The sequence below is a fragment of the Triticum aestivum genome, chromosome 6B, assembly GCF_018294505.1.
Source record: "Triticum aestivum cultivar Chinese Spring chromosome 6B, IWGSC CS RefSeq v2.1, whole genome shotgun sequence".
Lineage (NCBI taxonomy): Eukaryota > Viridiplantae > Streptophyta > Magnoliopsida > Poales > Poaceae > Triticum > Triticum aestivum.
This window is the reverse complement of record NC_057810.1, coordinates 15,371,544-15,384,277: the sequence shown is the minus strand read 5'-3', so window position 1 is coordinate 15,384,277 and position 12,734 is coordinate 15,371,544. Positions and strand designations below refer to the sequence as shown.

Below are 12,734 nucleotides of genomic sequence, written 5' to 3'. Positions count from 1 at the left end.
GCCCCCGATTCGTCGGCCCTCGCCTCCCTCCTCTGCTTCCTCCCCTCCCAACCTCGGCTGTCATCGGGCCTGCCTCCTCGCCCCTGCACCCTCTGTAACCCCCCCTCTCTCTCTCTGCTAGGGTTCTTCGGTTAATTTACTTAGGTTGTAGTTAGGGCAGTATGTTAATTAGGTTATCTATTTAGTTATGAATTTAGCTAGGTTTCAAAATTAGCTGAATTTATATGCAAATTTGAACTGGAAATGTGATATGTGGATATGTCATGTTTGGAAAATGATCCGAGTGGCCTATGTTACGCCGGAATGTTGATTCATTTCCGTTCTGGTGAATTTCAGGCGCTCGATATGTCCATTTTTTAGCAAAGGTCATGCCGAAATTTCCCGTGAATAAAGGCATGATTTGTGCTACATAGTTGGCATATCAAGTGCTGGCACATAGATTTCTTTTTATGTCATTTCTCATTTATTCATACTTTTAGAAATAAATGAGGACACTTAATCATAGAAACATGTCGAACAACGAAGAAACTGGGCCTTCTGACCAAGATGCAGACGAGATGGATTATGAGGGTGAACAAGAGTACCTCGACTATTTGACTGCTAAGCAAGGTTTGCAGGTCGGCCTCGATGATGGTACTGACGCCGACATCGACACCGACGGCGCCGGCACCGATGGCGGCGCCGAGACCGGTGGGGAAGGTACCGGCGGGGAAGATACCGTCGGGGAAGGTACCGGCCTCGATGCCGCTACCGAAAAGAGGAAGCATAAGAATTGGAGGATACGAAAACCTAACAAACTAGGGATTGGACGACTTGTGATCACAAAGATGGCACTTGGCAAGTTTGAGCCGTTAGAGCCGGAAGAACCTCGCAAGTGCTATGGGAACAAAGTAGGATGCATCCTACGGAATGCGCGAGCATCAACGACGATGACTTAAGGAGTAAAGAACATTTGACGCAGTTGCTCCTAACGAAGTTGCACAAGAGATTCAAGTTCCCCGACCGGAATGATAACATAGAACAACCGTGGGATGATCCGAAGATGAAAAAGATTAACAATCACGCCATGGGCATGTTCAGCAATGATTTGGCCTCCTGGAAAGGGAGGGTGAAATGAGCTATTGAGGCTGATGAACCCCTGTCCAAGATTCTGGAGGAAAATCTAACACTTACAGAAGAGGAGTTCGAAAAGTTCAAGGACACTTGCGCTACCGAGGTAGCCAAGGCTAAGGCTGCGAAATTGAAGAGCCTTTAGCAAAGGAACACGGGGAAGCATCGCCTCGGAAGCCGTGGCTACCTCGGTAAAAGGCCCATATGGGATAAGGAGGACACGGAACGTGAAGCAGCGGGTCTCCCAGACCCCTTCGCGAAGTTCACCAACCCCTTGGAGCGTGACTTCATCAGGGCCCGCTACAAGTGGGACAAGGAGAAAAAGGTTTTTTACACGGACAAGATCACGAGGAAATTGATTAGACTACAGGAGAAGCAACACCATCTTGCAGCCGAAAGCCCTACTTCTCTGATGAGGCCCAAGTGGGACACCCTTCTCAACCGGGCCTTGAACGAACTTAAGGGACTCCCTTTGGGCCAGCGGCCGCAATATGTTCGGGTGCACGGCGCTGGAGACGGCGCCACGGGGAACGTGTTTTACGACAAGGGCCCGGAGGCCAAGAAGCAGAAAAAGAAGTTTAGTCAGGCGGACATCGACGCGAAGGTGAAGCTTGCGGTTGAGAAAAAAGCAGCTGAGGACGCGAAAAAAGCAGCCGAGGACAAATATGAGTTGCTACGGCAGGCAGTCAATGCAGCTGTAACTGCATGCAGAAATGATTTCGCTACTAACTTGGTTCCAGTTATCATCAACTGGACGAAGGAAAATCCAGACAAGATGGTACATGATTTCCCGTTGCCCAGTTTCGTCGGGAGCAACTCCATGAACAACAACACCATCGCACCATCACTTGCTCACGCAACCGGGCCTCCTCTCGCAGCCGCTCCCGCTCATAGCAGCCCGTCCTCAGTCTCAGGCGTGCTAGGTGGGCCTTCGTCTTTGGCTGAGCTCGACGCCGTCACGGTAATTACATGTCGCACCAACATATATATATATATATATATATATATATATATATATATATATATATATCATATTCCATTTTTGTTGCCTTTCGGTTGTTTTACGCCACAGACATATGTGTTTGCAGGTGAAAGAAACCCCATGCTTCATACTCTACTTGATCAAAGGCCAGAAGTTGGACGTGGGAAAAGGGATGATAATGGACCCCTCGCAACCCACGTTCCACAACCAGCCGATCCCCGCTGGGCACTTCAGGGTTAGCTTGCCCAGTGTGAAATTGGGGCACGAGAATTTGCCTCCTCCAATACAGCATGTGGGAGGGGACGACGAGACCCCGCCGCGGATTGGAAGCTGCAAGGGTTGGGTGCTGCTATGGCCGAAGAATCTTATTCGTCTGGAGCCGGCCGAGAGCACACCAATAACCACACATCAACAAGCATGTGCGGAGACCACCACCCCACCTATGCAATTACCAACTCCTGTAGTGCCGGGTGAGAGCGGCGGACGACATGATGAAGGGGGTGCAATAGTACTGGTTGATGTAATTTCTCCTGTAGAACAGAGAATGGATGATGAGACGGAGGTCGAACCTATGGATTACCTCAATACAAACGCGTATGACTGTGACATAGATATGATGAGTCAACCATATGACGAATCGGGCTATCAGCTTGCTAATGAGGATATGGATGATATGCCCGGGCAGGGTCGTAGCAGGGATTGCAAAAAGTCTCTCTTCATGAAATCCTCACAGGACACGCCTGAAGATGCCGCCTCAACACAGGCTCAACTAGCCGGGCGGGAGGGTCGTACAATACTTAGCCCGGGGAAGATAACTGCCTCCAAACAAGCCAGAGCACATAGCAGCCAGACGATGCATTCTGAAGAGCGTGTACCCGTGAAAGGTGCGGTCATGTTCCATCTCACGGGTGAGCTAATGCTACCGCCGAAACTGCTGGAGGCACTATCAGGGGATCTCAGGAGACTGCACGACCATGTGCTGTCGACTGAGAAAAGCCTACTAGCCTCAAAGGATCCAGGATATCCGACATACTCGGCTCGTGTGCCTGAGGGGAAGTGCTACGTCGAGACACGGCCCGCGGAGGTGTTCTTCCTGCGGTTTGACCATATCTTTGAGATGTTTCTAACAAGGCAGCTCGATTTTACAATCGTCCGCCTTTTTGCGCTACATATGAGCTCCGTCATGAAGAGTGAAGAAGTCTCGCAAATCTGTGTGGCGGATCCATACTACATGCACGAGTCTTTCTTGAGTCTCGGCGACTTTGAGCGTGAAACTGCTAGGGAGTACCTCCAAAACTTCATGGTACAGAATAAGGACCGGGAAATTGTCCTCGTGCCTTATCATCCAAAGTAAGTCAGTTCCTGACAACCCTTTTGTACATTTCAATCATTCCTTCTCTCTCATATGGGGAATAATTTGAGGTGTCTTTTCCCCGCAGCAACGGGCGCGCCATCCTTATCGTTCTTTACCCGCAAGTCTCCCACGCCGTGTATTTTGACCCTTCCAGAGACTACGAGATAAAAGACTACACCCACATAATGAATATTCTACATGATGCTCTCCAAGGCTTCAGCTTTAGAGGTGGTCACGTGCAGATCAGGAAACAAAGGAACAAGAAGATGGGTTTCACGCATAAAACTAACTTCTCCTGCATCCATGTCCCAAAACCAAGCAAGAAGGATGGATTCTACATCATCCATCTCATGATTCAGTTCAACACGGATCACCAAAAGCTTCGCATGAGAAGCAGAAATGATGATCATATCCACAAGTGGCTACAATCTCATGGAGAAGCGGATTATAAACTTAGAGATGACTTCTTTTGCATCCAAAGCGACATTGCGACGATCATCATGAAAAAAGTCATCCATGAGAAGGGGATGTTCCACCACGGCCCTATATCGCGAGCTGACGTCCGAACTCGCATAGGCATGCAACGTCTAGACCTCATGTCGTTCAAGAAGCTAGGGTTCATCCTTGATGATATGGAAGGATGGAACTTCTAGTGATTTATGATGCCGATGATGATGATATGTGTCGGTTGAACTTGTATACTTTTTGTAGCGATGAAACTTTGTGATGTCTACGGTCCCTGCCGAACTTGCGTAACGCTACTTTGTTAGTTTGCGTACGATGACCTACGTACCTCTAGTTAATTAATTTGCGTACTGTATGTTGCATCTAGTTGCTAACCCTTTCTTTTTCAGTGTTGCTCTAGTATATTTTGTTGCATATATATGATTGTACATCCTCTTCATGAACATGCATCTCTAATAGGTACCTAGTTTCTTGATGGCGAGATGGAATTGCTATGTCGTGTACAAAGGGAAGGTTCCTGGGGTGTACAACGAGTGGAGTGAGTGTCAGGCGCAAGTGAATGGGTTCACGGGCGCCAGCCATAAAGGCTTCAAAAGCAGACAAGAAGGAGAAGCTAGTTACTTGAGGTTCACGATAGCGCGAGAGAGGACTCGTAACCGCCACCTCATGTACTGCATAGTTCCGCTCTCACTCATAGTGATAGATCTTCTTGCGTATAACTTTGTTTAGATGGCTGACGTTGTTGTAGTTGCAAGTATTCGAGACTTGCATGTATCGCTATTTTCCAGATGATGACAAGATACCACTTTGTGTTGGATGATGATTATGATGAGACTATTTGTTTGTATATGCTATGATTACATTTGTGGTCTCGCAGGCATTTGTATGTGTATCATGATGACATTTCTATGTGCTAAAGATTCTTCTATAAAGCCTGTTCAAATACAAAACAAATATGCCGCAAAAAAACAAAAAACTACTTAAATTAACAGTAGCGAGTGTATAAAAGTTAACATCAGTGCCGCGATAGCAGTAGTGCGTCCAGGCAAAGCGCGCTAGAGCTACTAGCAGTAGCGAGCTTCCACTAACCGCGCTGCTGCTTCACTTGTGTAGCAGTAGCACCGGTGACCACGCGCTACTGCTATGTGTTAGCTGTAGCGCCTTATTAGTAGCGCCACTCACCGCGCTACTGATACACCTAAAACCCGCGCTGCTGCTAGCCTTTTCCCTAGTAGTGAAATTGAAGCCTTCATCATCACCAACACTCCGTTCATCGTGGAGATCATCATCTTCATCAACGTCTTCACCAACATCATCTCATCTCCAATCCCTAATTCTTCCCTTGTATTTAATCTTTGTATCAAACCTTAGATTGGTACCTAGGGGTGCTCCCAGTGTTGATTACATCTTAATTGACACTAGTTGGTTTAATAGGTGGAAGATTGTTATGTGCATATTGTTAATAATATATTTATACCCACTGATAATGATCAATATGATGAATTTTGAGTAGTTCCACTAGTTCTTGAGGACATAGGAGAAGTCTAGTTTTCTAGTAAATATGTGAAGTGGAGGCCCGTTCAATGTTTTGACATTATCTTGTGTTGTTCTTCCTCTAGTGATGTTATGTGAACGTCGACTACAAGACATATCACCATATTTGGGCCTAGGGGAAGGTATTGTGGAATTAGTTTATAGATGATGTATTGAGAGAGTGATGGAAACCTAAACCCTAGTTTGTGAATTATCTATAAGGGCTGTTTTGGATCCAATTGTTTAATAATATGGTTATATTTATCTTAATTACTTCTCTTGTAGTTGCAGATGCTTGCATGGAGAGCATAATCATAAGTAGGTATTTGTTCAAGTAAGGAGAGTGCCTTAGCTCGAGTACACCCACATAAACACTTATCAAGGCAATGGACGTTAACTCAATGAACCGCGGTAAAAGTAACTTGGCGACGTTGTCGTGTGTCCTAAAGAACTTTTAGTAACTATAAGAAACACCACCTGATTTTCCTTAAGACAATTAAGGATTGGTCCACTTCTTACACCTTGTTACTATTGTTATTTTCTATCATGTTACTATTTATGTTGCTATCAAACTATCTGTCAAAACTATCTTACAATGCTTGCAGTGAAACCTTGCTGAAAACTGCCTATCAATTCCTTCTTCTCCTCATTGTGTTTGACACTCTTAATAATTGGAAGGACTATGATTGATTCCCTATACTTGTGGGTTATCAAGAACATCCTATTTACATCACAATGGAAATCTCGTGGCAAAGTGACTGCAATCATCAAGCACCACTAGGTTCTATTTACATCACAATGGAAATCTCGAGGCAAAGTGACTGCAATCATCAAGCACCACATCGTGACTCCCATAAAATTCCTGAAACAACAGAGAATACTCAATCTCCAGGTCAAGGTCGTACAAGACACCCGCATGAGGCCATCTCACCATGTCTGGTACAAACTTGATGTTCACCACACTGACAAGCAACCTTGCCATGCCATTTGCGTGGGTAAAAGGCATATCAACCTGTTCTGTCTAGCCTATGAGAGACCCCAAGCTCCAGGCCACCAAAAAGTTATTAAGCGCCTTCGATGGTGCTCCAGAAAAGCGAACCCAAATATGAGACATCGGTGTACCCTGTGGCTCTTTCCGTTTCCACTCATCAAGTTCCATAATGCAGTTAGTGATGGGCACCCTACACATGCCGAACTTAAGGAGTCGGGTTTGATCCCCCCTCATCAAAAAATCAACCTTATAAGACTGCTCCTCTAGTCTCACAAGATTCCACTGGAGATCGCTAGGTGCAAGCTCATGAAGCAGCTGCACAATTTGTGCCTCAGTCATAGATCCATTCGTTACCTTGACCACTCTGGAAAAGAACTATCCATCAAATGTGTTGTCTGGTCAACATCTGGTGACTTAAAGAACATCAATTCCAAACATCACACCCCATACATTGTGACGACCGGCTTTGCTCCCAGAAGAAGGGGGCATTGTCCAGAAAAATGCTTGGCCTTAAGCCAGATGTGGCAAAGCTCCTTAGTGCACTCTGCACAAAATGTCCCGGTTCTCCGCACGGGTAACAAAACATCTTCTCTTTTTTACGCGCTCATTTAGAAACTCTTTCGCCAACATACTTTTCAGAAACAGAATCCCGAGGCATCGCCGCGATTTGCTTGGCGCAGGAACCTTCATGGCCAATCACGCACCGTGTCCATGGCCTGTTCGAACAAGGCCGGCGAAGAAAAGATCGCAGCCACCGGTTCTGAGGCGGACTCCGGTAGCACCTCTTTGGAAGTTTGCGCCGGTGGAGGCAGAGGTGGCCGCGGTGGAGGGGGCCGCCTGCCCCCTCCTCGACCCCCACGAAACGCACGGTGCCCGCCCTGCTATCAGTAGTTAGGCCCGGCGACCCCCTCAATGAAGTTGCCCGACGGGCCTTGGAAGCCATGACCTGCCCCTCCGTCATCGTACCAAGCATAGCCACGACCACCGCACGTTGACGATGAGCCGCGATGTTGGCTTTCGCCGTAAGCATCATATCCATCATCCCCCCATAGCCCGCGCGGACGGTTTCTGCTGCCCTGGACCGTGCCATGATGCTCACGACCGACGCCACCGTCTCGACCTCGGCCGGCAGCCAGAGAAATTGCCCCCGCAGCGGCCACACGCCCGTCCCGAGATGGCGCCTGATGCCTGGGCGGGCCGTCAGACTTGCCCTACAGCTGAGCTCCACGGGGAGGCTACGGCGGCACTACACGAGGATGCTGCGGCGACGCCGCTTTGGGAGGAGGCGGTTGGCCCATTCCCCGCCCGAACATGGCGTCCTTCATAGCCGCACGGGGACCGGCAATCATCATGGAGCGGCCCTACCCGAGCGAAGGAAAACCAGGCGAGGCGATTCGACAAGAAACCCTAGCAGTATCCACGCGACGTGCATGGTCGGGCTCCCGATTCAACAAAGTTGCATGCATTGACTCTAGGGGCGAGGGAACGGGGTCAATGGTCCGGGCTTTGCTCTGGGCCATATACCCAGGAGCCTCAGAGCCCACTACCGCGGTTGCAGCCTTCGGCCCACCCGAGCCCAACAGGAAATTCAGACAAGGAGAGCGAGCCGCTCGAATCCCATCAGATCTGGCGATCCCTGGCACTGGCGACTGCTCCGTCGCCTGCCCCTTGTTCTTCCTCTTTCTTGTAACTAAGGTTCATGTCTCCGGATGAATGGAATCGGACAAAGTAATCAACGGGAGACATACCTTAGGGATCGGCCCTTTCCAAGGCTTCATCTTCAGCTTCGCCGACTCCGAGGATTGCCAGCTTGCGCCCTTTGGCTTGACGTCGTCCTTGCATTCTCCCTCCTGCGAAAATGCAACTCCGGGCACCGGTGGGGCTGTCTGCAGATCATGACCGCCTTGATGCTCCCTTCATCTTCATCATTGCTGCCCGCCAGCAGCCAAAACCTGCCTCGGATCTGCCGGCAATCCGGCCCGGAGACTGGATCCGCCGCCACCTCCCTGAGCTGTAGACCCACTAGCTCCTCCGCCGAAGGAGAATAGAGATCCACCAGATCGACCATGTTTGGATCGCTACTCCTCTGGATAATCTGAACCCCGACGACCACATCATACATATCAATCACCAAATGCCTACCATCGAGAACGATCTCATCTCCAGCAGGTATCGTCCGGTAAGAATGTCGTCCTCTGAATCCCGCACTGTGATCCACCGCGACGGCAGATGGAGATTGAGATTCCCCTCCGGCTATCGCCGCCAGAGAGACAATACGTCACCCACCACCGTCGCTGACGCACCTGCCCTGCATACGCCGGCGCCGCAGCCCGAACCCCTTGCATCGACGGCGGCGGGGGTGCCGCCGCGGCCTCCGCAACAACAGCGTCGCCCGCGCCACTCATCTTAAAAAATGGGAGAGGCCATGCCTGGCCTAACTGTTCTCATGACGCTGAGGACACAGTGCGACGATGATCTAGCTCGCAGCAGTTTGTATAGGAATCCCAGATGCCAGCCATAACTCCCAAAACGAACCCTCTGACTTGGTCCTTCGTCGTCTGGGGGCTCGATATTGTAGAGCCACTCGCCATGCCAGTCTATCTCGGCAATAGTATTTCTATATGCATGCAAAAAAATGTGATGGAGAAGTTTACAATAGTAGGTAGACGGGTGCTTTTAGGTAGAGGACGGTGGATAGAGCTATCCATGGTCGGGGGACATTATATTGATTTGGTGGTTATCAAATGTCTGGTACGCAATGTACACATGGTCGGGGGCCAGCAGGGGAAGTCACCTTAGGTCTCCGGTGATGGGAGCAGGGAAGTCCATGGTAGTGCATTACCCAAGGCGACCAGCAGTGTAACATGGTCGAGCTCCAGGTCGACATCTTCTATACCCGCCTGTTTGGAGGTTGCTAAAATTGGATGCAGTAAGGCTGTGGGATAAATTACTACACTATATGACAATTAAATAAATAAGAATAATGACGATGGATCTCATAGCGGAGAATACAATTTTGTACTGTCCAACTATTATCGGTTTATCTCAGTTCATTAAAAAGTCACATCCAAGGTAAAAGAATCAGATTATACTACTGATACTTCTTCAGCATTTATACAGGAGCAAAATAGAGATATTTTCTTCTTCTTCTTCTTGGTTCTATGTGTGCCTTCCTCTAATTCCACTTTGCTTCCTTGAGCTCCTCCATACCTTCAGACCTACAATTATTATCAAAAACTTGTCAAAGTGCAATAAAGATAAGGACATTCTGAGTTGGCACTCGAGGACCATTCTAAGGTCCTATGTAAAATCCCATGTGTGCACGTGCCATTATGAGAAAAAATAATTCTGGTGTGTTCTACAGTAGCACACTAATGCTAGCATCATTATGAGAATGAGGCAATGTTAGAAAAGACAGGCACAAGGAAAAGGTAATGACAGTACGTAACCCAAAGTATTAGTCCAGGCGAATAAATTTTCAACTTTGGCAAGAACCTTAATTATTCTCCCCCATTATCAAATATTTTCCTGCATTTTATACTGGAAGACTGTAATATAATACGTAGCTTCAGCCAGTTTTTCCAAAAGAATGATTATTGATTGGGAGAGCACAGATCGAACCATGATACATTTCTACTCTCAGCGTTTTCTTCCTTGTAGCATGGACATGTGTTCCATGAGTAGATACATAATCCCAAGTGAGGAGAAAATATAGTGAATATACGGTCGCATAATATTTTACTTCTTTTGAACATCGTGATGCGAACCATATGATAAGGTATCCTAAGATGCTTTGCCTATAACATGTCTGACTGTGAGCACGAAAACATGTCTGATGGTGAGCACAGTGAAAATTTTGTAGTATACGTTAAATACTCATATCCCGTAAGCCGTGAAGTAATATCTAAACTAACCAGAAATGATGATCTTCGCAAAGACATGAGCTGCAACTAAATATTATTCAATGCAAAGTACCTACAAAAGATAGAATGTATGCAGCCACACGCTAAAAGTTTTTGTATCATTATTTTACAAAATTTAGTTCTCAAATGTCGTAACGAAATAATAGTGCTCGCATATTTATTTTAGTACTACCGCGACAAAAATTTAAGTTCTCGCAAATTTTAGAAGGACAATGAAATAGAAAAATGTAGGCATGCTAATACTGAGAATAGTACATACCTTCTCATTCATAAATTTGTTAAATGCATCCATATTTACCCCATGCATCATCTCATCTGTTCCTAGTCCACATGTACCTGATATGCCGGCTGTTTCAACAGTAGTACTATCCGTATTGAAAAACTCACTGCCGTGGCCTTGAAGCTGCATTGCACTGGTCTGACCAGCAGCACCATCTCCTGAAATTTCTTGGGTCATCTCCACAGTTGCAGAATTCGTTATTCCTAGTGTAATGTCCATGGTTGGTGCATTCTGCATTCCATGGGCCATGTCCATGCTTGTGGTGTTTTGCATGTCCTCGTTCTCACCAAGGTAGGTTCTGAGGAGGTCTTCACCATCATCTAGAGACGGAGTCAACATCCTTATCCCTCCAATGCTAGGGTCATAGATGAGTGGATATAACTGTGGTAGAAGCTCCTGTTGCCTTATATGGTTTGGATTATCCATGGCAAACATTGTATTACTTGGAAATAAATTCAAAGTGGGCATTGGCTGCTGTGCTGTTTGTGAAAGATTGGATGGTTGTGATGCACTAACCATGCTTCCATTTGCTAGAACTCCAACATGAGCACCATTACCATTAGTATAACCGTGACCATTTTTAGTATTAGATGCTCGTCCCCTAAGAGTACCTCCACAAAGACTAGTCGTGCTGCCATCATTTCCATGAAAATCATAACCAACTGGTGTTGCAATATTACTTGGCTGACTTATTTGGTTAAGATTTATAGCTCCCTCAGATCCTATATTGAACTCGAAAGTTCCCTCACTAACTTGATATTTCGGATAGTCATTCAAAGAATTGTTATAGTGTGTTGGTATAGTGGGCATGGTTGAAAGCCAATCAGTTGAGTAGTCACCTTTGTTTTTCTGAAATTTGAAATATAGTAAAAAGATTAATAAAGGATATGTATGGTAGTGGCGAAAAATGCCAACGGAGGCCGAGCTCCAGGGAGCTTGGTATTTTAAAAAAATCAAAATTTATATTTCAAAGTTTCAGAAAAATTCAAAACAAAATTCCACTGTAACTTAATAGATTTCCGCACGAACGTGTACGAAAATTATTTGAATTTGTTGTGATTTGTAGGCTGTACAAAAAAACAAAAATCTGGCCCAACAACAAAAAATATTGGCCCATTCTAGAAATACGTTTTTGTCTTTTTTCTGTACGCCACGTGTGAAAGTATTTGGTTTTGAATTTTTGCACAGACGCAATACACATGTGTGAAAGTGTATACAAACAATTTCAAATTTTTTCACCTTGTGGAAATTTGTATTTTGAAAACGAGCTCCGTGGAGCTCGGCCTCCAAAAGCCCTCACCCGGGTGGTGGTATCATTTCTGATAATTTCATGATCATATAGATGAAGCTCGGTTTCAGTTTGAAGGAACATCAACTTGAAACGTACCTGCAGATCGCTGCTGTCCTTATCTGTAGTTGCATTTTCACTATTGTCCTCCGTAATAAGTTCTCTCATATTTCCCGGAGTATAGTCTGCATTGTCGAAAGCAAAATATGCCAAGAGAGCTGAGCTTAGAAATTTGGAAATATCAATATGCACCAATACATGTGATTTACTTATTTCATCCTAACATTCGTAATTAGTCATAAACATGCGCCTTGACTGACATCCATGCTAATTATAATAAAAAACATCACAACATTCTGAAGTGGGCAAAGAATACAGATAAAACATGCAAGAGCAATAGGTATATATTATTTTAAAGGCATGCATGGAATTTGTTGTACTAAAATTAAATATTGAAATCATAGCAAAACGTTAGTGTTCACAGTGTCAGAATATCATTTTGACTATACTGTGGTTACATGATATAGTTAGAGACAAATATGTATGCAACGTTATGATTACTTTTCTCCAAATAATGCTCACCACATTATATTCGCGAATGGTACATGCATTTAAGGGTAGTGTTCTCGACCAAGATACAGAAGCAATGAATATATCATGCAACCAATAAAAACGAAAATGCATATGTTGTACATGGGGAAACCAACAGAATATAATACCCGTAATATAGCATGCATATTTGAATATGATAATTAAGGTGCCAAACTTTTATACATTCTGACATCAGGACATCCCTATCACCGCTACA

At 45.8% G+C, this 12,734-nt stretch overlaps 2 protein-coding genes across 2 annotated transcripts in view; both read right to left on the bottom strand.

Annotated features, from left to right (window-relative positions):
- LOC123138620 (uncharacterized) overlaps window positions 1-7,525 on the bottom strand; it is an 81,540-nt gene extending 74,015 nt beyond the window's left edge. Inside the window, exon 1 of the mRNA XM_044558572.1 lies at window positions 7,218-7,525. Within this exon, the coding sequence (XP_044414507.1) occupies window positions 7,218-7,525 (308 nt within the window). The remainder of the gene's footprint in view (window positions 1-7,217) is intronic.
- A 3,017-nt stretch (window positions 7,526-10,542) lies between these two features.
- LOC123138619 (two-component response regulator ORR24) overlaps window positions 10,543-12,734 on the bottom strand; it is a 7,425-nt gene continuing 5,233 nt past the window's right edge. Inside the window, exons 3-4 of the mRNA XM_044558571.1 lie at window positions 12,026-12,111; window positions 10,543-11,487 (exon numbers count right to left, since the gene is read on the bottom strand). Coding sequence (XP_044414506.1) covers window positions 10,543-11,487; window positions 12,026-12,111 — 1,031 coding nt within the window. The remainder of the gene's footprint in view (window positions 11,488-12,025; window positions 12,112-12,734) is intronic.